A 26,916-nucleotide genomic window follows, 5' to 3' on the forward strand; every position below is an offset into this window, starting at 1 on the left:
CAGCTCTAGTATAAGAACAGAAGAATCACAGGCTAAAGGGAAAGTCCTGCCTGGTGGAGAGGAGGTATAGAACTTGGAGGAATTATGGAGGGCTCTGAAGGCTGGCAGAGCAATGTGTATGTCAGAAGGGAATAGGTTGAGGAGTGGAGATAGTAGGAGAGAATGAGCATGTGCAGAAGAAAGGTCAGTATAGTCTGAGTTAAGATTGCCTGTTGGAGAAAGAGGATAAAAACTGCATAACTAAATAGAAAGAAACTTCAGGAAATCAGAGGTACACCAGAGAAGAGGACCTGGACAAGTGAATGAGGCAAATGAACATTTCTTAATTCCTGCTAATTTCTCTGTTTAGGATTTATGGGCATAGACATTGTGTCTGTCAGATTTCACAGCCAACACGAGCACATGTGTAACTCATGAGAGCAGATCTTCTTTCATTTCATCTACACACAGACAAGTCTCCCTCCCTCACGTTATTGAAGGTATGAAATGAGGGGCTAGGGAAATGGCTCAGTGAGTAAATGCTTGCAACCATGAGGACCTGAGTTCAGATCTGCATGACTCATGTAAAAACTGGTCATTGTGGCACCTGTCTATAGTTATAACTCCAGTGCTGGGAGGTGGAGATAAGAGGGGGCCTAGGAGCTCACTGGCAGCTAGTCTAGCTAAAATGGTGAGCCTCGTCTCCTTGAATAAAAAAACAAGATGGAAAGCAACAGAAAACCCAAAGTTGATCTCTGGTTTCTACTCACAGGTGAGTGTATCTACACACACACACACACACACACACACACACAGAGAGAGAGAGAGAGAGAGAGAGAGAGAGAGAGAGAGAGAGAGAGAGAGAGAGAGAGAGAGAGAGAGGAAGTGAGCAAACAGTGCCTAGAGCGATATATGCTCAGTAAAGGCTGCATATTGGATCTTTTATAGTCATTTCCAATGTCTGAAAAGTGATCAAGCAGGAAGGAATTAACTTTAGCTTAGTCCCTGCCTGATGGGGCTTGCTTTGGAACTAATATTCTAGAAACTTGATTATGAAAGCTCTTATTCTGCTGTTTTTAAGAGATGGGCAATGTACCTTTGTTTGACCTAAAGGTCCCTTTAGAACTGAATCTTGAAGTGGGTTTAGGATAACTGATGTGTGGTTAAAGTGCTGGGCACATCCCATAAAGATGTTTCCTCTGTCCTTATCTGTGACTTTGGATAATGAGGTGCTGGTCCTATAGAGAATACTAAATTTCACTGAAGAACCAAGGTTGAATAGTAAAGGATAATTCTACTAGTACATTTTGATAGCCTGTCACATGCTGGATCTGGCCCTGGAAACACAGTGGAAAAGCACGCAAAAACAGCAACTGGGACATTGGCTCTCAGACTCCATGTAAAGATTTCTGGAACATTTGAAACTACAGTGCTGGGGCTGCAAAAGCTCAGGTGGCCATTGAAGCCTATGCAGGGAAATGTGCCTGTGTGCATGGACATTCTTGGCTACATCTGACTGGGTCCCCCTTCCACTTTCAATATCCAGGTAATCAATTTGTGTTTACCCTAATCCCATTTTAACAATCCAGAAGTGCCTTGATGATACCTTAAAATCAAACCTTTGATCAGTCCTTCAGTAAAATATATGCATCCTTAACAGAATGATAAAAACATAGTTAGTAGGCATGGTGGCACATGCCTCAATCCTAGCACTTGGAGGCAGAGGCATACATATATCTATGAGTTTGAGGCAGTGCCTGGTCTCTGCTCTGCAGCAAGTTTGAGGCCAACAAAGACTACAAAGAAGACCTATCTCAAAATATAACAAAATGATAAAAACCAGCCAATGAATAGTCTTGTGTCAAATGTTATATAGTCAAATGAACTGTGAAAAAATATTTGATACTCTTAAGTATCTTGGAATCATGGTTGAGGTCTACAGAAGGCATGAGCTGTAAACACAAGTCTCATGGGACTGAAATAAATTACAGTGGTTTCTAGAGAGGGGCTGGAAATAAAGAGGATAGAAATGATGATGAAATTGAGGTCCTGGGAGATAGCAGGCACAACCAGATTATCCATAGCTGAAGCAAGACACAGAAAAGCACAGCACATCTGTGGGTGTTGGGCAATGGAGAACAGGGTCAGTTTGTGGGTATGCTGGATTCATCAGGCTGATGATTCTGAGAAAGGTTTGAGACAGAGGCCAAGTCAGAGTTGGAGGCTGGTACAAAAATGAGAGGCGAGGGGCAGTAAGTGACAAAAAGGCAAAAGATCAAGGTCAGGTTAGAGGAAAGGGTGATGAAGGAAGTAGAGGCAAGGGATGCACTCAGTTGTCCTGCCTGTTTCTTCAAATCTGGAGCTTATGAAAGAGAATAATTAACTGAAAATAGTGTGAGGTCACACTAAGGGATTACATGTTTTGAAAGTCATTTGCATTCACCTGTAATCAGTAACACAGAAAACATAGAAAGATAGGGGAAACACTGAAGGATATGGGAGCCCCCTTGGAGGCCTATTTTCTAAACACCACGGACACTGACAGTTCTCCAGGAATAAGGCTCTTCTTATTGGGATACTGAAGGATGTGTCTGGCCATGATACCCGCCTCTCCCCCCCCCCCATACAGGATTTCTCACAATTTTGGTTGTTCTACTGAATATTTACTATACATTTTTTTTTCGCCCAGAATATTAGCACCCAAGGAAAGCATTATGCTAATGACCCTGTGCCTGGACATCATGCTGTTGAACAGACCTGAAAAATCAAAGGAAATTACTTTAAAGCAAACACTCATGCCAATACTTTAGGGGAAGGCGAGGAAGCACTTGGCATCTCTCACTGGTTCCTAGCTTGTAACTTTCCAAATTTGCTTGCTGTCAACTGAACTGGGCATGGAACCACTTACAACTGGCGGTTTGTGGATAACAGAGTAGTATTTTAGCAGTTAAGTGGATCTCAGATTTCAGTAACTCTCAAATGTTGTTTACTCAAAATTTCAATATTATTATTGGTTGGGAATAGAAGGAATTAAAATTACATCTCCACAGTACCACCAGAACCACATTTCTGCTAACCATAGTTACGTGACTTTAAAGAAACAAAATCAAGTTGTAACATTTTAAGGTAAAAAGATTCTGATTTAAAAAAAAATATTTATCTGTCTGTCCACCTATTTACACAAGACTTAAAGATATTTCTTGGTAGTGAAGGCTTAGTGACAGACTGAAGAGACACAAAATGAGAGGAGGAACTAGAGGGCAGTTCTGGCAAAAGCCCTGCTTCAGAGCCTTGTTACCCTTTGCTGGGGAAGGTGCTGGAAAGATGTAGCCATGTGTCTTTGTCTCCCCCAGGGTAGTCCTTGCACAGGCTCTGCACAATATGCTGGAAACACACTGCTGGCTTCCTATCTGCTCTGTCTCCGCTCTTCCTGAGAGACACATGCCATCAGTATTCAGATGTGGAACTCAAAACATATATGGACGATAATTTTATATATAGTAACTTAGGGCAGATAAAATATTTTTGTCCATATTTTAGGTATGTTATTTTAAAAAAACAGATTTTCATTGTAAGTGCTGTGGTGCAGATGCCATTAAAACAAGCTTCCTCGAAGAAAAATGTTTTCAAGTTCAAAGCATGTTCCTGTATTAGACTTCTCTTACATTCCACATGGATAATTAAGTATTCTTAACATTTTTAAATAAATCATATAATACAGAAACAGCAAAAAGAGAATAAACAAATGCACTACTCGTTCAACTTTAATGGCACAGAGATGAGGAATTCTGAAGTATCAGGAGACCATATACCCTCCTAAGAACAGACAGACAAGAAAAGACCTATTTATTCACCATTTTTAGAAATGCTTGAGAAAGAAAACATGGGATCTTTATGTATCTCAAAGCTAGGAAGGAAATAACTCTAAGTCTTTAAATTTTCTGACACTTGAGGTGTCATCCTTCTGCAAGGCAGCATTCCCTTCAAGCAGTGAAGCATGTTTAGAGAAACCAAAGGGCAGACAAGGGTAAAAGGAGGGATGCTGGGCTAGGCTTATAATCAGAACCCTCTTGGGGCCTTGTCAATCTAGGAATAGACTCAAAGATGAACATACCACAAAGTGGGTCTGAATCTCCTCTGCACATGGATAAAAAAGTCACTGTGGCACGAAAGAACACACTAACAACACACTTTAGGGCTGGAGGCAGCACTCGAGAGGGTGCCGTAATATCAGATCACAGTTGGGTAAGGCTTTAGAACTTGGGAAAACATGTTTGGGTTTTCTTCACACTATCTACTATAACCTCACTAGGTGAGTGCTCTTTTATTTTGTTTTTGTTTTTGGCACTGTTAGTGATTAGCCCAGGGTTGTAAGCATGCTGGGCAAGTGCCCTATAACTGAGTCCTAGAATATCCCCAGCCATATAATTTTTTAAATTGAAAGTTCAGAAGTTATGCTAGAAATCCCAAGGGGCACCTTAAAGAAAGACAGTGACAAGAGGTCGCTTGACCATACCTCTTGGACACTGGAAACTCAAGGGCCAGAGTGTGGTGGTTATATAGTCATATTTTATGTCCCACAGATCTGGTTTTCTTTTAGTTTCTATCTATTTAAAATTCTCTTACATTTTATTTATTTGAGTGTGTCGTGCATGCATGTGTGTGTGTGCACACACACACACACACACACACATACACACACACCATGGTCCCCATATGGAGGTCAGAAGTTGGCAGGCTGGTGGCAATCACCTTTATCTGTTGAGTCATCTCACTGGCCCTGAGCCTTCCGTTCAATGTAACTCAGAATTAGCTCTGCTCAGTAAGAAAATGTGTCAGACACACACTGAAAGGACAAAGAGCCATTGTTGGGCCTTGACACTTCCCACTCTCAGAAAATTCTTCAGAGGCTCCAGGCTTGGTGCCTGTGCTGATGGTGATGCTGATGATGCATGGCCAGCTGGGATCACCAACTGCACAGGTAGTTGTGACAAGTTTGGTCTGAGTATGGTTTGAAGTTTCAAAGTACTAATGAGATGCCCCAGAGACTGAGCAAGACAGGACAGTCTTCAGAGAAGTAGGAGAGCAGCTCTCATCTCCTTGGTGCTTGTGAGGCCCTAGCCAGAAAAACTGAGAAAGGGGTGGGCAGCAATGTCCCCACTGCTATTCCCGAAGGCCTAAGGTGTAGAAGAACAAAGATTTTAGGCAGCCCAAGTAACATGGAAGAAGGGAAAGACAGACTGGAAAATGACTGTGCCATACAGTACATCCTTGGAGAAGTCATTTGGCCCTTTATTAGAACAGTTTCCTCATCTGAAATGAAGACAGTAAAGATAATGTTCTTAGGTCTGAGGTAGGAAATTATGGGGAGGCTCCTTGCTGCAGAAGGTAGGGAAAAGAAGCCACACTCTCATGGCACAAACCATCATCTCCACAAGGGTCTATGTTTAGCCAGGTGGCTTGATACCTTTTCTCAGTGAGGCATTCTTACCTTGTTTCCTCTGCATCTGGCTGGTAACTGCATCTCTTTCCTCTTCCCAGAATTCTTTTAGTCTGGCCATCCTGCCTATACTTCTGCCTGGCTACTGGTTAATCAGCATTTTATTAAACCAATACAAGGGACAAATCTTTACAGTGTATAAGAGCATTATCCCACAGCAGGTTAAGAGAACTTACAGAAGATCCAACACTCACTTGGTGGCTCACAACTAACTGCAACTCCAGTTCTAGGAGATCTGACACCTTCTTCTGACCTCCATGGGCACTACAAATACACACACACGATACACATGCATACATTCAGGCAACACACACACACATAATATACAATAATAAATTCAAAAATTACATCGAAATAGGCACTTGAGATTTGGGGAGAGAGAGAGATAATCTCATCTTCCTCGTTATGACTCTGCCTGGCTCAGCTGAGGCAAAGCCTGAGAACAGAGAGTCAGTGTCTTGTGTGGCATCTCTTGCTTAACTGTATATTCATTTATAGAAATGCCCAATAAAAATTACATCTATATACAAAAAGATATGAAACTCCAAACCTAACAAGTCAACCCTCTTGCAGAAGGGCTGCTCATCTGTACCCTGCTTGTCACCTTGCCTTTGTTTCAGAATGCCCAGTTTCTATTCTACTGTCTACCAGATGAGAGGAGCCTGAGCACATTCCCAAGACACTTTACCACAGGCTGGCCAAGGCACCCAATGGGTCTACTTACAGACTTGCTAAAGAGTCCATCTGTCTCAGACCAGATGCCTTAATACATAGGCAACTGATTCCCGATTTTCTTTTCTTTTTGTTTCTTTTATTTTTTCCGGGGACAGGGTTTCTCTGTAGCTTTGGAGCCTGTCCTGGAACTAGCTCTTGTAGACCAGGCTAGGCTCGAATTCACAGAGATCCATCTGTCTCTGCCTCGCGAGTGCTGAAATTAAAGGCATGCACCACCACCACCCGGCCCTGATTTTATTTTCTATGTATATCTATGGTGTTCATTCAGAATTAGATACCCAGTGGCTACCTCTTCTTCACCTGTTGTGGTATAAATATGGCCATGGTCTCAGTCTAATAGAGCTGCAGCCTATTAAGGGATTATATGGGGTCACTGCATGTGGCCTTACCACAGAGCAGCCTACACACATCAGCAAAACATGCTAATTCCCTGAGTTCTTCCTTAACTCTGACACCTTGGACTATGAGAGGGGCTAAGAGCAGGGAGAGTCAAGACTGTCTATAGACTTCCAAAATTAGATCATCAGTTTAAGTTTCAACTGGCAAGTAATTCAGTAACAGGAAGTGAGGTCCAACATGCAAGCAGAGGCCTTTTGTTCCATTGGGAGAAGACTACACCAAGCTCTTCTATGGCAGTGATATGAGCTTATAGAGGGTTTAACTACAAAATTGAGAAGGGCTGGCCACAGACCAGAAGTAACTCAGGTATAAGTAAGATCAGCAAAAATATATATTTATGAAACAAGAAAATCTATGAAAGAGTATTCTAAGACAAATAAAACCTTGGGACGGGAGAAGAGAGAAGCCACATGTATTCCTCCAATCTGATTTTCTAAGCATGGGGGACTGGAAGGAATGAAGCCCCCTACCATGATACACACAAGGCTGAACTGTGAGCATTTTCCCCAGACAGAACCAGATTTTAATCTTGTTTTCAATGAAGTTAATGGAACTGAAAGGGTTAGGGACAGCTAAGTCATCTCCATAGCTCTGAATGTAGATCAAGGGCATACAGCTCAACAGCAGATGCTTGGATGACCTTGAAGCTTGTAGACTTGGCTTGTCGAAGTTACTGCTTTATGGGTGCGAGGACAAACCCTGGCAAAGTGTGCACTTAACAGCTCTCCATCTGAGTCTGAGGGACCACTTTAAGAACTAAGGTGGTAAGGGAACCCTGATGATGGAGGAGTGTCTATGTATTACTTTCATTTATTAATAAAGAAACTGCCTTGGCCCTTTAAGAGACAGAAAATTAGGTAGGCGGAGTAGACAGAACAGAATTGTGGGAAAGAAAGGGGAGACGCTTCAGGCAGTCGCCATATGCAGTCGCCATGCCTCTCCTCTCCGAGATGGACGCAGGTTAAGATCTCTCCTGGTAAGCCACCCCTCGTGGTGCTACACAGAATACTAAATATGGGTTAAAGCAAGATATGAGAATCAATCAATAAGAAGCTACAGATAACGGGCCAGGGGCCAGGCAGTATTTAAATGAATACAGTTTCCGTGTAATTATTTTGGGTAAAGCTAGCCGGGTGGCGGGACACGGCCCCACCGCTCCATCTACACCCTGATGGCTCTTTGGCCTGGAGAGGGAGGGAGTGGGGGTTATGGGTGGAAGGGAGGGGAGGGAGGGGGTGGAGGAGGGGAGGAGATGGAAATTTTTAATAAAAAAAAAGAACTAAGGTGGTGACCATCTACAAAATATCACAGTAATTCTATTTAATTTATTAGTATTTCCTGAGGAGAAATGGGTCCTGGGTCATTTCCTAAGAACCCATGAGAAATACTAGGATTTCTTTTTTTCCCTTGTACACTCCCTTGTACACTGTATAGAAACACAGCCGCTCTAACTTTAAGCTACAATGAAAAACTCTGGTGGGAAATGAAAGAGAAACCCATTTTGGCTCTGTTCACACTGAATTGCGTATGTGGCCCATGGTGTTGCATGCCCCTTAGCATTTTTCATATATATACAGTAAGAGTAGGTATTTTTGTTGATCACCTTGTTTATCTCTACAGGATCAGTCTATCTGCCCCTGGACACCAAGCTGTCTGTCACTCTCCTTGTATTGGAAGTTACTTGGGAAACTTCCAGAGAGCCATCTTTTCAGCCAGTTTTGGGGAAGCATAGATTGAGGTCACTGTTGGTTACATGGGATGAGCTGAAAAAAAGGAGCTTTTTCTGGCATGGAAAATGCCACTGTGAGCATATAAGGCTGACATGACATGCTGGCCATCTGATGCCTGCTTTGTGGTACAATCAACAGAGCACGCCCTACAAACCTTGTCTAAGTCCTCATCTGAGCATGGGATGCCTGACACATCCCATGACAGTGACCTCCTCTTTAACCCTTTCTAACACTCAGAAACAGACCCCAGGACCAAGAGAGAAAAAGAGATTAGAGGTTTGAAGCATTTAACAGACAGAAAAGATGATGGACAGTTTGGCAGATTAAATCAGACTCCTTTGAGTCCTTTTCTTTGATAGACATTACATCAATTCTCAATAATATCTTTGATCATACAATCTCAAAGCATTTTATAAACACTAGTTTAACTGCCTACTATTTTTGTAAAATTTAGAATGATCACTCTTCATTTAGATGCTGGAGAAACTGAGATGATGTATAAAGTTGAAGATACAGGTAACCAAACACAGAACTTTGCAATGCTGCCTTCCATTTCAGCCCTAATTATATTGTCCAAAGTATCATTCACTGTTTCCTTCAGAGGAATAAACCAACATTATTGCCAATGGTTTCATAAAAACCCTACAATCTTAGCATACCTTCCTAGCAAAGTTGGAGTGTAAACTGTCACTCAAACAGATAGAATATGCAGAGTAAATGGTGACTTATCACCAACCAATGATGTCTCTAAAGGTGATCAGAAATAAAGTTAAACTGCCTGACAAAACTATAAAGATGTACAAGAGGAAAAAGTTCTTTCAGAAAAATAAACTCTCTGTCTCTCTCTTTTACACACACACACACACACAGAGACAGAGAAAGACAAACAGAGAGAGAAAGAGAGAGAGAGAAAGAAAGAGAGACAGAGAGAGAGAGAGAGAGAGAGAGAGAGAGAGAGAGAGAGAGAGAGAGAGAGAGAGAGAGGATATTTATAGAAAGCAAAAGTATTTTGTTAGGTTTGGATTTCAATAGAGGTTGGTAGAACAATATAAATATTATGTAGTTGGGGGAAAGGTAAATAGAAAGTAGTATGAATCAGAAAGTCTGACAAATATTCAACAGTGAATGGGGAGAGCAGATATGTAAAGCTGTTTGAAAGCTATACCACTGAATTGATGCTTCTTCAAAAACATAATGCTGTGGCTGGGCAGTGGTGGCGCATGCCTTTAATCCCAGCACTTAGGAGGCAGAGGCAGGCAGATCTCTGTGAGTTCGAAGCCAGCCTGGTCTACAAGAGCTATTTCCAGGACAGGCTCCAAGGCTACAGAAAAACTGTGTTGAACAACAACAACAACAACAACAACAACAACAACAACAACAACACAATCCTGTAATCATAGACTACACAGAGCCAGTCATTGACATGAGCATGAGAAGTCAGAAGAACCATGGTAGACTCAACATGAGCACTCTTAATGGATAAGCAACTAACTCTGTTATGTTTTGCAGACTGAACAATGGAGTAGGCATTAGTCTTTTCCTAGGTGAGTTAAATGAAACTATGATTAGAAGCACGGGCTTAGCCACTGCTCTCTGCACTGACTGGAATGTCCTACTTTTCCAGTGGATTCCTGTGCTATCTTTTCACCTCCTTTCTGGAATCACTTACTGGTTGCTCAGCACCACATGTGACAACTGGTAACAAACCCTGGTTGCTCTCGGCATCCACCAACCACCCACACTGGGATCCAGGGCTTGGGCTATTTGTTCAGAGTCTCCTCCCTGTGGCTGCCTCCCACTCCCCTCCTCACCAGCTGAATGAGGAGACAATGCATTGGCATAAGCAACCATCCCATCTTTAAGACAAGTGGGAGGTGCTGATTCACCAAGACAGTATTTCATCTCTCCAACAGGAGAATAGAATTGGATCAATGGCCTTCCATATGTCCCATACTCACGTACTAATACATGTTCTGTAAAACAGATACCAAAAGGGAAATTATTAACTGTTTTGACCCATATCCTCTCCATTCATTTGATCAGCAGATCAAATAGGGCTATTTCTTTGTGCTTTCACTATAAATTAGCATTTTGACCAGATACTTTACTTAGAAGTCACCTAAGATGCCTTTTGTATGTATGATATTATTGGTTTAGTACCCTCAATCGTCAAAGTCTTCAAACACATTGTCAGGCTGTTCATCTGTTCTCATAATGTGGGTGTAGAGGCACTTTGCTCTGATAAAATTATAGCATAGGGCTGGCTTTACTATTGCTGCCATTAGATGTTCCTATGAAGAAGAACCAAAAATCAATCAGGTTGAGCTTATGAGAGATGGCTGGAATAAATTAAAGAGAAAATTTCAAGGATCAATGTAGGGAAATTATTTATGAAGGTCAGAATTGAAGAAAAATGGGGAGGATAGCTACAAAAAATGCTAGGATCACAAAATGAAAGAACTATCTGATAAGAATATATAGGCAGAAAGGTTTAAAGATGAAATCAGGATATATAAAAGTTGGATGAACACACACACATACACACACACACACACAAGCTTGAAATGAACTTCAGCAGTCATTTGATTACAGAAAGAAAACCAGAAGATTTTTTTCTTCCTTCTGGTATTTGGAGTTTCATTATAATTTAATACACTGCTCTGAGTGATTTTAGTGACACTGGAGCCGACTGGAAATCACGAGAGTGGCTCACTGTTGATGTGTACACACTTTTTCATCAAGGCTGTCACTGTCATTCTCCCCCACCAGGTGAAAATGGCACATCCTACTCTGATGGGGCAAGTGTTCTACAAAGGGGTCAGCGGGTTTTGCCTCAGGTAGTGAGAGCTTCACCAAGAGGCTGACATTTGTACAGTACCTCAGAACTAAGAATTCACTCACTTCTACAACGTGTCCACTGAGGTTGTATCCATTGCTATGTCACAGGGGGAAGACAGAAGTAAGGAAAGGTCAGGAGCCTTTAGAAGATCTACTAAAATATGAAAATTGAAAAAAGGTATTGAGACATACACTATGTATTTACAATATAAGCAAATAAGATATATTAAAATTATCATTATATTTTTCTTTCAAACACAATTCCAGTAAGAAGCTATAGTACTTTCTAATAATCCAAACTGAAATCTCATTCAGAAACAAGTAACTCTTATCAACTTATCTCACAGAAAACTTAGAGTCCCCAAGTTCCAGTTGATGATAAGAACACTTTTGTCTCATCCATTTTAAAATGGGAACAGTCTAGTTTTAAAATGCAAACTATCTTTCCAACATCACTAATAAACTTTCACCTGGAATCAAATTCATTCTCAACAAAATCCCTATAAGGGAAACTTTTTATTATGACATCGAGGAATATGTAAAAAAGAAAGTTCAAAGCATCTTTAGCATGATTATCTTGAAAGGACTATTAAGGACTGATGCTTACGATATAAACAGTTCTCTCATGGAAGGAAGGTTCTCTTCACTCTGTCTTTGAATTTCTAGAACAGCTGGAAACTGTTTAAGAATCTGTCTCAAACACAAAAGTGTTTAACTAACTTAATGGGACAAGTGAGAGGACATTCTCTGGGATTTGATCACATCAGGGTCAGATGGCAGTTATCAAAAGGCAGGCTGTTGGCCTCAGAAGCTGCTATGCTGTGTGCAGTGTGAAAGTCATATGGCTGGCTTGAAGGGAAGGGAAGGGAAGAACAAAAGGAGACTAAATTAAGGAAAGAAAATATAGGAGGAAGGGAAGGTACAAAAGAAAGGGAGGGACATCTAGAAGCCAGAGGTGCCAACTGAAGAACTTGCTTCAGGCCAGGTAGGAGGTTACGCAACGGTGATTGGTGTGACCGGTCTCCTTTCTAAGGGTTTCTGGCAACCTGCATCTAACTGCTGGTATATAATAATGGCATCTCCTAACCAACTAGAAGCAGCCTTCCTTTCCCTTCCTGACTTCAACTCAACTCCCTTTAGACAAAAATTCACCAAACCTACTTTCAATTTCTGTTTCATTAGGAACCTGGTCCTGGGGCTTTGGAGTTATCTTCCTCTGACTTCATGAAGGCTTGTTACCATTTGTATGTGCAAAAGTGGATATTATGAATCATTCATTGGACAATGAGCTACTGTCAATGTCTTACCTTCCTCCTTAAAGTGATTTCTTATAGGCTTTCTGAACAATTAATAACCATCCTAGTAATTAACAGAAAACCTTCCATTGAGTTTCTAGAAGGAACATGGTCCTGTCAACAGTCTGACTTTAACCAAGTTATAGATTTCTACTGCTCTCTTTTAAATGGTAGGAGTTCATGCTCACAGAATGTAGAAGTTCTTGTAATTTGTTATAGCAGCGATAAAAAACTAAGCCCAAATTTTGGATTATTGAAGGGACATCCTTAAGGCACAAGTATGGACATGCTGTATGAACACTGATGTTCATAAGTGAAGAGAGTGGTAGTGAGTTAAATACTGAGAGGATGTCACTCAGCTGTCCTGGGTGATGGCTTTCACCCAACATGGACATTAAGGCAATAGAAGGTACAGAAGAATGTGACCATTCATAAAGTTCAGGAATACACAATGTAGGCAGAATTAGAAGAAGGTGAACAGTCCAACACGATCCTACCTTTTACCACAGTCCTTTTCTTACCACTGAATCAAGAAGCATAGATCTGCCAGTACTAAGTAGCTGGTATTTCCCCCTCTGTTATGCTGTCTAAGTACAAGGTAAATATTTAAAAGAAAACCTCAAGAGTTGAAGACCAAGTTCCAAAAGGTGTCTTTTTATAACTACTGACCGCACAAGAGTAAATGATGATGATAAGGATAATTATTAACAAGCAGACTGAAGAAAAAGACAATACAGAGCACAAGAAGCTAATGTTTATACAGTCCTTTTATTTTCAGAATTCTAAAACACTTTCAGCTCAAACTGAGCTGGGTTATTGTCCCCATCTACCAGCTAATAAAAACTTTGTTTAGCCCTTGAGCCTAAAGGCAGAGGATAGCAGACAGTTTTGGCTGATGCTATACATCTGAGATACAAATGCTTGTGTGTGTGTGTGTGTGAGAGAGAGAGAGAGAGAGAGAGAGAGAGAGAGAGAGAGAGAGAGAGGGAGAGGGAGAGGGAGAGGGAGAGGGAGAGGGAGAGGAGAGGAGAGGGAGAGGGAGAGGGAGAGAGGGAGAGGAGAGGGAGAGGGAGAGGGAGAGGAGAGAGAGGAGAGAGAGAGAGAGAGAGAGAGAGAGAGAGAGAGAGAGAGAGAGAGAGAGAGAGAGGTTCTTTTTGAGACAAGGTATCTCTACATAGCCTTGGCTGTCCTGGAACTAGCTATGTAGACCAGGCTGTCCTGAAACTCACAGAGATCCACCTACCCCAGCTTATTGAGTACTGGATCAAAGACTCATCTCCTTTCCCCCATCTTCCAGAAATATTCTTTTTCTTTTCTTTTCTTTTTGGTTTTTCAAGACAGGGTTTCTCTGTGTAGCTTTAGAGCCTGTACTGGCACTTGCTCTGTAGACCATGCTAGTCTCAAACTCATAGAGATCTGCCTGCCTCTGCCTCCCAAACACTGGGATTAAAGGCGTGCGCTACCACCACCCGGCACAGAAATGCTTTATTGGGGAGGTCATCTTATGGCTTCCACTCATGACTCTTGCACATCTGACCCTAATCTTGACTTCTTCCTTTACCCTAGGCCTTCAACCCTATCTGCCTCCTTGTTCTTGCCACATGGATATCCTCAAGGCACCATGAGTGTGACAAAGCCAGTCTTCTCCTTGACCTCTTTTTTGGGCTGTCCCCCACGCGCCCATCCTCTGGTACTGGTGTCTCCCTCTGCCCATACTGCTTTTCCACATGTGGCTGTTCCATTTGATTTCTAATCCGATAGCCTCATCTTTGCAATGGCCTACTTTCCTCACCTCCATTGTTATATGTCAGTGAAAGCCTTGCTATTCTTTCTCTTGGAGATCTGTAGCCTCTACTCTTTGGCTTCAGGATGTTACAGTTAGAACCAGTTTCCATGAAAGGAATTCACTCTTTCCATCAGATCTCTAAAACCTCAGTCATATACAACATATTGCATTTTTATATATCAAAGTGATATTGAGAAACTGTGAAGATAAATCAGAATTGCATTTAAAATATCTACAGGGGAGACTGAGAGATGGCTCAGCGATTAAGAGTACTGATTACTCTTCCAGCAGACCAAGTTTCCATTCCCGGCACCCACATGGCAGCACACAGCCACCTATATCTCTAACCTTAATGCCCTCCTCTGGCCTCTCGGGGTGCTAAGTACACATAAAGACAAAACACCCATACATATAAAATTAAATCTTTTTAAAAAAAAATCTACAGATTCCTGCAATGAACACTAAAGCCACTCATGTTCACTCCCAGATTGGCTTTTAGTCTAGCATTCTCACACCAGTTTTTATGCAGCAGGGCACACCTGACTCAGCCAAGGAACTAGCCATTTATCTCTGCATGACAAAACACATAAACTCAATTTTGCTGTCAAGCACAATGCTTATCCCTGAACAAAGGTCAATGGAACCACATGTTGAACACTCTTGTCTATGAAGCAGATCAGAGCTTGCCAAGAAATAATCATTTGTGAATATTTCACCTTGAAGCCTTATGGAAAAATAGCCAGATGACATCTCAACTTCGCTAGTAGATGTAACATTAAATGGAGAAACGAGACTCCTGAGCCAAGGGTTCAAGGAGCAAGGCAAGAGAAAGCATACAGAGTAAAGTAGGATAGAGCCCAAAAGAGATTCATAGGTTATATTTAGTAGACTCAAGATAGTTTATACCTGGACAGCGAAGCTGTTTCCAAATTAGACCTGGGTGGATGGTTCAGCAGTTAAGAGCGCTAGCTGCTCTTCTATAGGCCCTAAGTTCAATTTCCACATGGCAGCTCACAACCATCTATAACTGTAGTCCCAGGGACCCCACTCCTTCTTTTGGTATATGCAGACAAAATACCCATATACATAAACAAATTAATATTAAATAAAACTGTTTCCAAAAGGAACAATATGATTTGAAAAAAATTACATTTGGTAAAGAATAATTATCTTTTAGCCTGGTGGTGGTAGCACATGCCCATAACCCCAGCATTCTGGAGGCAGAGGCAGGCTGATCTCCGAATTCAAGGCCAGCCTGGACTACAGAGTGAGTTCAAGGAAAGCCAGGGCAACAGAGAAATTCTGTTTCAAAAACACAACAACAACAACAACAACAACAAAATAATAATAATAACCTTATTGGAAGGATAAAACAGATAGGGTAAGAGAAGAATACTGCAGTACTGCAAACAATATTCCTTATAAACTCTCTATGAGTCAGGCAGTGGGGCTATATACCTAGAATCCCAGCATTCAGGAGGCGAAGGCAGGTGGATCTCTGAGTTTAAGGCCAGGCAGATCTAGAGAGCTAGTTCCAGGACAGCCAAGCCCCCCTCCACACCTGTATGAACAGAGGTTTTTTTTTTCTTTGTTTTGTTTTGATTAGTTAACTTAGAGGTTACATATGGTAGAACAGAAAGTGCATTGCTGATTTTAAAGACCAGCAAATTATATGTGTGTTTAAATTTCAGAATAATTGTTGGGCTGAGAAATATGGTACAGGCAATAACCTGGTCACAGACTGATCTCTCATAAGAAATTGTAGCACTGTAGGGTATTCATATGCTATGGCTGACATATGAAGTATTCGTCAAAAGGCTTTTGTTGCAAGGCTTGGTACTACACTGGATGATGCAATTATTGAGAGCTGATTGGATCTGGAGCTCTCCCATCTAATCAATCGATTCTTTCACTGGTAGATTCGTAGCATTATTGGGTGGTCGGGGCTAATTAGGGGAAGGGAGGCAGGCCACTTGTGACATACCTTGTCCCAACCCTCTTTCTGTCCTCTTTTCTTCCTTTGCTTTTTCTCTCTGCCTGGTTGCAATATGAAGAGTAGTTCTACTTTAGCTCAACCTTTGCCATAGTGCTTTGCTTTACCACCAACTACTCAGAAACAGAGTGAGCCAGCCATGGGCTGAAACTAGGAGAAAGAATAATCTTCCCTCCTTTAAATTGCTTCCCCTGCCCGTGTTTGTCACAGCAATGGAAAGCAGAATAATACATCAAAGCCTATCTTAGCATGAGCTGAACTCCAGCTAACTGTTCTCCCTGCAGTAAATAGGCAAATGGTAAAACAGAATCTGAAAATTATTTTATAGATGTGAAGCCTCAGTATTAGGATTATAAATGAAGATAGTTTTTACCTGAAGACAGACAGACACACACACACACATGTATATATACATACACGTACACACATATAAAGGAACAGATTGCAAAGGAGTTCTCTACTGATGCAAGTCATAAAAATACTGATAATAAGGATATCAGCTAAGTTTAAGAACAAATCAAAACAAAATTTTAAATAATATATAGCTGTATAGATAGATTTTTGAGTCTTAATGATATTATAAGAAAAATATATGAGAGAAGTTGAAGACACTATACTTTGTATACAATTATAATTGCCATTTCATTAGATATGAATTACTCTCAAGGGGGCCAACTGCCAGCAAATGATCACAGGCGTCAGCAGGAAAGGTATATGTCCCAAAGGGTTTTCAATGCGATTTTATGAAGGATAGAAAACACACAGTGGAATATTTGAGAATCAACTAAGGAGATTGAAATTTAAAGCTCTTTTAGTTAAGTCCAAGGAAGGAAAGGGGCAGGAAAGGGCAATGTGATTAAGGAAGGATATAAAGATTAGAATGAGGAGCCTAAGAGGGAGGCTTAAAAAAAATAAACAGTGATTTAGAGATATAAACTATTTATAAAATCAAGCAGTGAGAAGCCCAAGAATAATTCAGAAGAGGAAGCATTATGATTGGGCACTACTGACAGCATTCCAGCCACCATGGCCATGTAGTTGTGAAAACAGAATGTGGCAAAATGTTAACATCGCGAAGGACCTTCCAGACCAGCAGCCTTACTTCTTTTCCAGGTCCAGCAGTGCCGGAAGAGACACACTAGCCATAATCAGGTCTCTATGCCTCCTCTGACCTCAGCTCTCACCAGGCAGAGCAAGGAACAAAAGCAAGCAGGAGTGGAAGGGGGTATGAGAACTTTAAGGTCACAGGATCAGGACCTAAGCCATGGGTTGACCACCACCAGGGCTGGAGTGAGGGACAGCACAGAGGGATCTCATTTCCTGCCCTAAGAGCCAAGTGTGAGAAGGCAGTGAGAACAGCATTGGAGGGAAGGGGAGTTTCAGGACAAAAGGCCAGCTGGGTGAACACAAGAGGTTTTTACACCAGGTACTTAGAGACAGAGTGGAAGGATGCTTGAACTGCTACTTATACACATCCTCTGATGACAGATCAGATTCCTGAGGTCTGGAAAGTGTTACGTACCATTATTCTAAACAAGGCTATGAGATAGAGCAAGCAATTATAGGCCATTTAGCTTAACATCATTTACAGAAAAATATTAGGAAAAGTTTATGGGGGGCAGAGGGGACAACTCGGCAAGCATATGGTAATTTGATTAGGAACAGGCCACATGCTTTCACTGGAGCAAAGCTGGCTGGCCCGATGGACTTCTTTGAAGTTACTGCCTTCTTAGTTTTATATATTAATCCACAGATCTTTTTCTCAATATCTGTAGTAATTAGAAATGAATTGAAGATGTCTAAATAAAACAAAAAACAATCATAACCAAGGACATAAAAACATTATTGGAAGAAAAATGAAAGTTAAGTATTAATGCTCTTGTGAGAGAAAAATGATAATAAATGTCACAAACTTTAACTCAAGATACTTTTCTTTTTCTTTAAAGAAGAAAACACTTGGTAAAAGAGATACCTTTTTTGTTTTCTCCATCCACATAGTTACGTTCTTTGATTTTGCAGCTATATTAGAAAATATTTAGTGGAGTCTTTCTCTCTGTCCTTTGAAATGATTCTGAGTAGGGCCATCCAAATTATTCTGATCAGTGAGATATCAGTAAATATTAATCAAAAAGAATCACAGTAAGTACATAAGCAATGAGGTTTAGTTTCTTTAGCTACTGATGCTTGGGTTGGCCATTTGAAGGCAGATGAAGAGAGGTAAGGAAGTACAGGCAAGAGACTAGATTTGTAACCCCTGTGTGAAGGCCAACCTGACCATTTGACCTTGAACAACTAGGGCAGTAAACAGAAGAGAGCTGTTTGAGAGCTGTATTGAATGCACACTCAGTCTACTTAAATATATATTAAAATTAAATAACAGAAATAAATGGAAAGTCAAAAATAAAATGACCCTTTCAAAGGCATAGCCAGATTATATTTGAGTGGTTTCAGGGGCAAGTCAACTGAAATTTATAACTGTTTTGCATGATGGCATCAATAAAATACATGAAAAAATGATTGATGTTCACCTATTCCTCCTTCCTTCCAAAACCACTCAATTCAAACTTAAATGAAAAGTCTGAAACTATGTAATTTCTGAACAAAATGAGGAGGGAGTGTCTGAAATTCACTTAAACAACAAGAACGTGGCATCTGAAAAGAAAATTATAAAGAAATAGTGGATGAGTGGATTCTGAATCAAAATTTATATTCAAATTTTTACTAATGTATACAGAACAAGGGCATTATTAAAAAATGCAGTACCATAACCTATATACATACACACAAACACACACACGTATAGGAATACACTACAAATACATATCCAAAGACAAGCACATACAAATTTACCAGTCAGTCTAATATTATCATCTCTTCACCTGTCTATAATCAATCATCTATCTATCTATCTATCTATCTATCTATCTATCTATCTATCTATCTATCATCTATCTATCTATCTATCTATCTATCTATCTATCTATCTATCTATCTATCATGTATATATAATCTAATCTATGTAGTTTAAACCTCTGCTATGTACCCAGAAGCCTCTTGAGTCAACATGCAACAGAGACACTGCACAATTACCCAGTCAACACTCTCTCTGCTAGGTAGTTTTAAACTCTTCTTTGTGGTATTTTTGTTTTCTGTGGCTCCTCTATGAATGTGTTCTTTAGAAGGCACACAGCACATGAATAAGAGAGAAATCTTTGCAAATGTTCAAACCACTCACTGGAAGAAAACAAATTCTGGTTTTATTTGCTGTTGAAGCAATTAATGATAAAGGATTTTCATCATAATATTCTTACCAATTGATTCTTTGTGTCACTATGTCTCTGGTATCCCTAGGGACTGCTAACGGCAATTAAGCACTGAATGGCATTTATCTGAAGCATTGGTTTTAATGGGATATATCCAAGTAACTGGGGTTTATGAATTCCACAAGCTACAACCACAAAAAGTAGCATCATTTAAGATAGTACTTCATCACTGATGCATGACATGTATTTGTGTTCTATCATTTTATTTCAATGTCCTCCTTTTAATTCCCCCACAATGCTATTTAAGATCATCCTTAGGTGAGATATAGTATCCCTTATCAACAACACATCTTAGCAAAGAGTATCATATAAAATGATATAAATGATAAAAACAAAGACTATCTCTGTACTATCTGTCTTTTCACATTTCAATGACACTACCCCTACCAGGAATAGTAATGGAAGGGTGATAGGATAAAGGACAAAGAATATGTTTCTACAAGGGTTTGACAGCAGTTTATTTGAAAGATGATAATAAAACAAAAATGGGGAAAACCACGTCTGGTCTTGGGCTTATCCTCTAACTTATTAAATATTCCTTTATCTTTACAAGTCAATAAATTGAGAAAATCAAAGCATTTTTCTTCTTTTAGGATGCTATACCAGTGTGACTTGAGTTTCACTCTTAATTCTCTTTTCTATGATGAAAAGGAAAACCTAGATTTTTAAAACCTTAAATGTGTATTATGTTCTCAGTAGGCTGTTTGCGAAACGAATGCTGGTTTGATGCATTTTCCATTATGGCAAATTAAAATATTTTGTAGATTTATTCTTAAAAAAAAAAGAAGAAGAAAACACTTGCCGGGTGGTGGTGGCGCACACCTTTAATCCCAGCACTTGGGAGGCAGAGGCAGGTAGATCTCTGAGTTCGAGGCCAGCCTGGTCTACAAGAGCTAGTTCCAGGACAGGCTCTAGAAACTACAGGGAAACCCTTTCTCAAAAAAATCAAAAAAAAAAAAAAAAAAAAAAAAAAAAAGAAGAAGAAGAAGAAGAAAACACTTGAGTTCTGGTCCTTCACCTCAATTCTTAAAGTTCTCTGTTGAAAAACAAAAAAGGAAAAAGAAAAATGGATTTCAGCTAGTTTCACCTAAAACAAAACAAAATACTTTTTTTTTTCTTTTATGTGCACTGGCCTGATCATTTGATGTTGTTAAAAATCTGGCACAAGCTGGGCAGTATTGACACGCGCCTTTAATCCCAGCACCTGAGAGATAGAGGCAGGTGGATCTCAGTTAGTTTGAGGCCAACCTAGTCTACAGAATGAGTTCCAGGACAGCCAGGGACTGTTGCACAGAGAAAAACAAAAGACCTGTCTCAAAAAACCAAAAACCAAACCAAAGCAAACCAAACCAAACAAACAAAATCTGGCACAAGAGGATGGATACTAGGATAATCTCTCCTTTTGGAATTTTTCAACTTAAAAATTTTCAAAGAAGATATCTTTGTGGTTTTGTAAGTATTAGGTCAGTATCAATTACTCATATTTCTTTTATATGTTTATAACACTGAACAGCAACTAAATCTTAAGAAATAAAATTAAAAGATAAAAACCAAGAGGGAAAAACTTTGATATTGAAATATATAATTTAATGTATACTTTGTATAACACACACATTCATACATGCACACACACACACAAAGTAACTGAAGCCTGGATGACCCTTTCTATATTCCTATGATTGATCTATACGGGTTTTTGATTGTGACAGTCTACTTTTTCAGACTGATGGATGACATTTGCATATCTACCACATTTATTGAGGGCAAATCAGTCTGCTTATTATTGCATTATCAGAGGCTAGTGGTATGGGGTAAACATGTAAGGAATGAGTAAATAAGAAATGACTACAGCCAGAATATTAGATATTTATCCTTTCAAACACTATATTTGACTCCTTTCATCCTCAAAAAATTCTTTCAAAGAAATTTATAATTAATCCTATTTTTAATAATGAAGAAAGAGAAACACTAAGAAATTAAGTAACTTGCCTAAGGTTATATATACATCTAGTAGCTGACAGGTGCTAAATGCAGAGTCTTCTGGTCAAAGGCCCACGTTTGGAATATTGCTTTCTCTCAGAAATAAATACACTGGGGCTGCACTTGCTATTCTTCCAGGGGATCTGGGTTTGACTCCTAGCACCCACATAGCAGCTCATTCCTGTTCCAGGAGACTCTTCTTTGTCTTCTGACCTCATGGGCACCATGTCGTACACAGACATATACTCAGACAAAACACCCATACACAAAATAAAATAATAAAACCAGAAATGAGTGCATTGTGCAATAAACCTAGTGTGTCACTAAATGCATGTAAGGAAATTTCATGTAAGGAATGAGTGTTTTAGTTTCTTTTGTTTTACAGGTCTGGGCATGGAAAGTGGGCTTTGTACAGGCAGAAAAGGCTTATTTACCAATGAGCCAGCCCAAAGCATTGGTCCCAAGTATCACAGAACTCAGGCATCTGTCCTGCCATCACCGAGTTCTCTGGAACTCAGAGGCGGTGAGAAGTGGAACGTTTAAGTTCCCAGCCTAAAGCCGGGCGGTGGTGGCGCATGCCTTTAATCCCAGCACTCGGGAGGCAGAGGCAGGTGGATCTCTGAGTTCAAGACCAGCTTGGTCTACAAGAGCTAGTTCCAGGACAGGCTCTAAAGCTGCAGAGAAACCCTGTCTCGAAAAAAAAAAAAAAAAAAAAAAAAAAAAGCTCCCAGCCTAAGCTTTCTGTGGTAGCAAAATTCCTCAGTATCCAAAGGAGTTGTAAAGACTCAGAGGTAGAGTACCAAAAGACATGACTCCACTCAGCTCTAATCACAGCTGGAGTCCTTGATCCAGAAGAAAAACCTTGCACACCCTTCATGCTAATACAGAAGCAAGGTTTAAGGTTTTGTTTGACTGTCCTGAAACTTACTCTGTAGACCAGGGTGGTTTTGAAATCACAGAGATTGGCCTGCCTCTGCCTTTAGAGTGCTGTGACTAAAGGCTTATGTCACCACAACCTGGCTAAGGAAAGGGCCTTCTTAAGACCAGCCCCCCCCCCCCACTTATTTTTGTTTTGAGAAAAACAACCACATAATGCTCTATTTTCTGTTAGTCTTGCTTTAAGATATCACTGTTCTTTCTGATAGATGATGTATGTGTGTGTGTGTCCTTATTACTTCTTGTTTTGCTTTTAAATGTTCTTTATGTTATTTAGTTTTGCTCATTCTAGAGCCAATTCTCTATAAGACAATACAGTCTATACTTTAAAAAAATTAAATGAATGAATGCATTAAGTGTTAATTATTTGGGGGATGCTAGTAATTGAACCTAGGGTCTTGTGAACACTAGACAAGTATCTATCACTGAGCTACATCACCAGGCCTAGGTTATGTTTGGCTTTGAGTACCTGTACATGATGAAGATCTTTGGTGACAGATGACCAAAGCTGATGAAAACAGAGTTTCACAAGTTTGCTAACTTGTGAAAAGAATACAAAGAAGCCTAACAGGAGTTTCCAGGTCATGCAGGGCAGACTGAGACTGAGAAGGAGAGAGCTGTTTTGAAAGAAGAATCGGTGTTCTTCCTGCCCTTCTTAGAGTCTGCTCATTTCGCGTGTCTCCCCTGTTCCAGCTGCCAGCCTCCGAGGGACATAGTGCTTCTCAGGACTCAAAGGAATGAACTCTTATGGCTGACAGGCTCCACATTTGGAAAAAGCTTGTTAAATGCAGTCACCTTTCAACTGGAAGAACACTGTCACCCTGGAGGCAACTCCACAGAAAGCCTGTCACTTCAGGTTGATCCAAGTTTCAGAGAACTTGTTTTGAGGAATGGGGTTAAAAGTTTAGTTTCACTGTGGAAAGAAAGCATGCCCAATTGACTATGAGGGTGAAGTGCAGTGAATGAAGAGAACGCAGCCGAGAGGCTCAGAAAGATAAAACAGAGAATAAGATCTATAACTCTGTAGTGTAGTAAAGGGAGTCAGCCAAAGGAAAGGGGCAGCAAGCGCGCATATGAAATCAGACACCACTTTTATGTTCAAACAATGCTGGTGTCAAGAGAGTTGCAGAACAGGTATGATGATAACATTTGAATGAACAAAGAATGGGAAGGGAAGGGATGCAGCAGGGCAGGAAAGGGGGTCGGTGGGGATTCAAGAACAGTCTTGTTAGTCAGAGGGTCCTCTTCCTGGTCTACAAATTCCTTTGTTCTGGGTCCTATCAATCCTACACCTTGCCTAAATGAGAATGACAGACAGGCTGTTCTTAATGACTTCCTAGTTTCTGAAACTATTTTGGTGTCAGAGAAAGAGCCATGTTTAAGCTATTGTGGGAACTGAAGTTTCTGCTGGTATGGTGACGTTTCCACTCTGAAGTGATCATCTTTATTTGTGAGAAAAGAAATTTGTCCCTATATATGACTTGTGAAGTGTTATAGAGAAATGATGCCCTTGCAGTCCTTCAGGACAGGGGAACAAGTGGCAGAGGAGGTCCTTGCTGTCTCAGCAGCAGCACGGCTAGTATCTTCCTCCCCCAGGGACAGGCACATCCTCTCCTAGGCACACCCACTCACCATTAGCTAAGAACAATCATTCTCTGTGTCAAGGCCTGGCCACGCCCTGTGGGGGACAATGCAGGACTGCATGGCACTACCTGTCCTAAGCCAATGTTCACTTCCTTTGTACAGATTTCTTTCTGTGTGTAAGAGGCACACGCCAAACATAGTTCTTTTGAGGGGGCCAGCATAAAACAACACATTTTAAAGAGTGGCCAATGACCATACACTTCACTTTCAAACTGTCTTCACTGGCTTTTCCCAATCTCTGAAATTTATATGACACACAACCCAGAGAAAAAGGGTTCTAAAGGTGCTATTCCACAGCCACTCACTGTACACATCCTGACCCCCTCTCTCTCTGAAGATAGTGCTTTCCATCATCTTTAGAAATTCATTTTAGACACCTTTGGTTTTATTAGCATAATAAATATGGATATATCAAAGCAATGATATCATTATACATTCACATAAACTTAGAACAAAAAGATGTTTTGTATTAACAGTAACAGTATATACTATTGACACTAACAATCTAATTTCCCTTTTTAAACAATTATTGTGTATATGTGTGCACATATTGTCCAACACATGCCTGTGGAAGTCAGAGGACAATTTTCAGGAGTTGTTTCTTTCCTTCTATCATGTGGGTTCTGAGGAGCAAATTCAGGTCATTAGCCTTGGCAGCAAGCACCTTTAGCCACTGGGTCATTTTCCTGTCCCCTAAATTATTTTCTAATAGGGGATCTTCTCTATTTAAAAGTTTATCTGCCCATCTGCCAGTCAGTCAGTATAAACAACTATCCTCTCCAAAGTCTCAATTCTCAAAGAATTTAGAATCTGGCAAAGGAAGGAAAACATGAAAACAAATGATTATAACAGGTCCTAAAGCAATGGTTCTCAAGCAGTGAGTTGTGACCCCTTGAAGGTCAAATGATACTTTTATAGGGGTGGTCTAAGACCATTGAAAACACCAATATTTACATTATGATTCATAACAGTAGCAAAACTGCAGTTATGGGGTAGCAATAAAAATAATTTTATGGTTGGGAGTGGTCAACACAATATGAGGAACTGTCTTAAAGGGTTTCAGCATTAGGAAGGAAACCACTATCCTAGAGTGTGCAGGTAATTACAGAGACAAGGGAGAAATGTTAGTGGTAGTAAAATATTGGCTAGAAAAGGATCTATGAATAGGATGGTATTTGAGCAGAGCTTTATGGTGTGGGGGTAGTCTTTCAGATGTGTGCATATGACTTTGTACCAGACACATAAGCATGTTAGTGATTTGTGTGAGTGTGCACATGTGGCTAGTAAGACAGGTGGCAGGTAAAAATGGCCTTGGTCCCTAGAAACCCTTCAGATCTAGGGCTTGTTAAAGTAGACATCTTGTGGGTATCAGAGATCATTTCTCAGAGAAGACCAATGGGATGAAATAATGCAAACTATGATCTCCATTTCTGGAATCGACTATTTTCTTGGGTGTGTTTTAATCTTGTTTTCCTTTACAGAGCAATGGATTTTTGTGGTGAGAATGGTATCTCAAACTTAATTCTCCTTGTTCTCGTTTGGGAAGTGCTCTATGGAGTATGCCAGAGAGGCGTGTTACAGAGCTTTGAAGGTTGGCAGCAGGCATTCCATGAGGGCATTTTCCCAGCCAGCTGGCCAAGTGTGGTCACACACTGGGTGGTGAGGGAGTCCTTACCACTTCGGTTGGTCGGTAGTACTTCAGATCCACAGTCACATGGACTTGGCCGGTCTCCTTACATCTGCCCACTTCGTTTTCATTCTTTCCTTCCCACCTGCAAAGAAGACAAACAATCAGTTCTTGATTGCTTGGTAACATGTGGCCACACTGTGGTGCTCAGGATGGCTAGTCTGTCTTCTCCCTGCAGGAGGGCATAAGCACATTAACAGCAGGGGCAGGCCCACCCTCAACCTTGTTATTAGAGCAAATTGTGGCTTTCAAAAATTTGTGCATTTGTTTGAAAGGAAGTTTCACCACCCCATTCTTCCTTTTAAAGGAAAACCAAGATGAATCCAAAACTGAGACTTTAGACATAAAGTACACCCTATTTGTTGAGCAGTTCCATACCTTGCTGGCCATAGTGTTTATTCCCACATTATGTGGATGTGAAGGAAACCTCATCACTTCACCACAGATGAGGAAGCCTCTCCAAAGTATACAACTAGTTCTTCATTTCTTGTCCTCTAGCTGGGATGTTCCTGGACTGGGGCTTGCAGCACTAAACATTTGAGTTTGACAACAGGAAGGACAGACCATTACCCTCCAGGTGTACACTGTGGAGGATACATAAGCTCCTTGGCTCCAAGAGCAGGCTTCTCATAGGAAGCTCTATTTACCTGCTTTATATACTCATTTTTCATAAATGGAGCAACTAGAGTTGGACCTGGTGGTGCACATCTGTAATTCCTGCTATTTGGAAGGCAGGGTCCTGAATTGGGAGATCTTAAATTCAAGGGCAGTGTTGTAACCTCCTCAGAAAAGAGAAAAAAAAGGAAGAGAAAATCTTTGATTTACTGCTGACCTTGCGATATCTATAATATACTATCTAATAAAAGAATACACCATATAGTTTAAGTTATTTTTACATATTTTTTGGAAAGAAAAGAAAAGAAATGAAAAAAATCTGAGTAGCCTGACTTCAGTGTTTATGCTTAGAATGAGTTTGCTTTATCAGCTGAGATGAACACAGGACAATTTTGTGTGCTTCCCAGATCACTAATAAGAGGACCAAAGGGAAAAAAAGAACATTCAATGGTTACTTGGCTATGTCACAGGTGCCT

The 26,916-nt window shown here is 40.4% G+C and overlaps 1 protein-coding gene across 1 annotated transcript in view; it reads right to left on the reverse strand.

Annotated features, from left to right (window-relative positions):
• Positions 1-26,916, reverse strand: part of Gmds (GDP-mannose 4,6-dehydratase) — a 536,488-nt gene that overhangs the window by 76,992 nt on the left and 432,580 nt on the right. Inside the window, exon 9 of the mRNA XM_038334108.1 lies at positions 25,814-25,910. Coding sequence (XP_038190036.1) covers positions 25,814-25,910 — 97 coding nt within the window. The remainder of the gene's footprint in view (positions 1-25,813; positions 25,911-26,916) is intronic.

The sequence above is a fragment of the Arvicola amphibius genome, chromosome 6, assembly GCF_903992535.2.
Source record: "Arvicola amphibius chromosome 6, mArvAmp1.2, whole genome shotgun sequence".
Lineage (NCBI taxonomy): Eukaryota > Metazoa > Chordata > Mammalia > Rodentia > Cricetidae > Arvicola > Arvicola amphibius.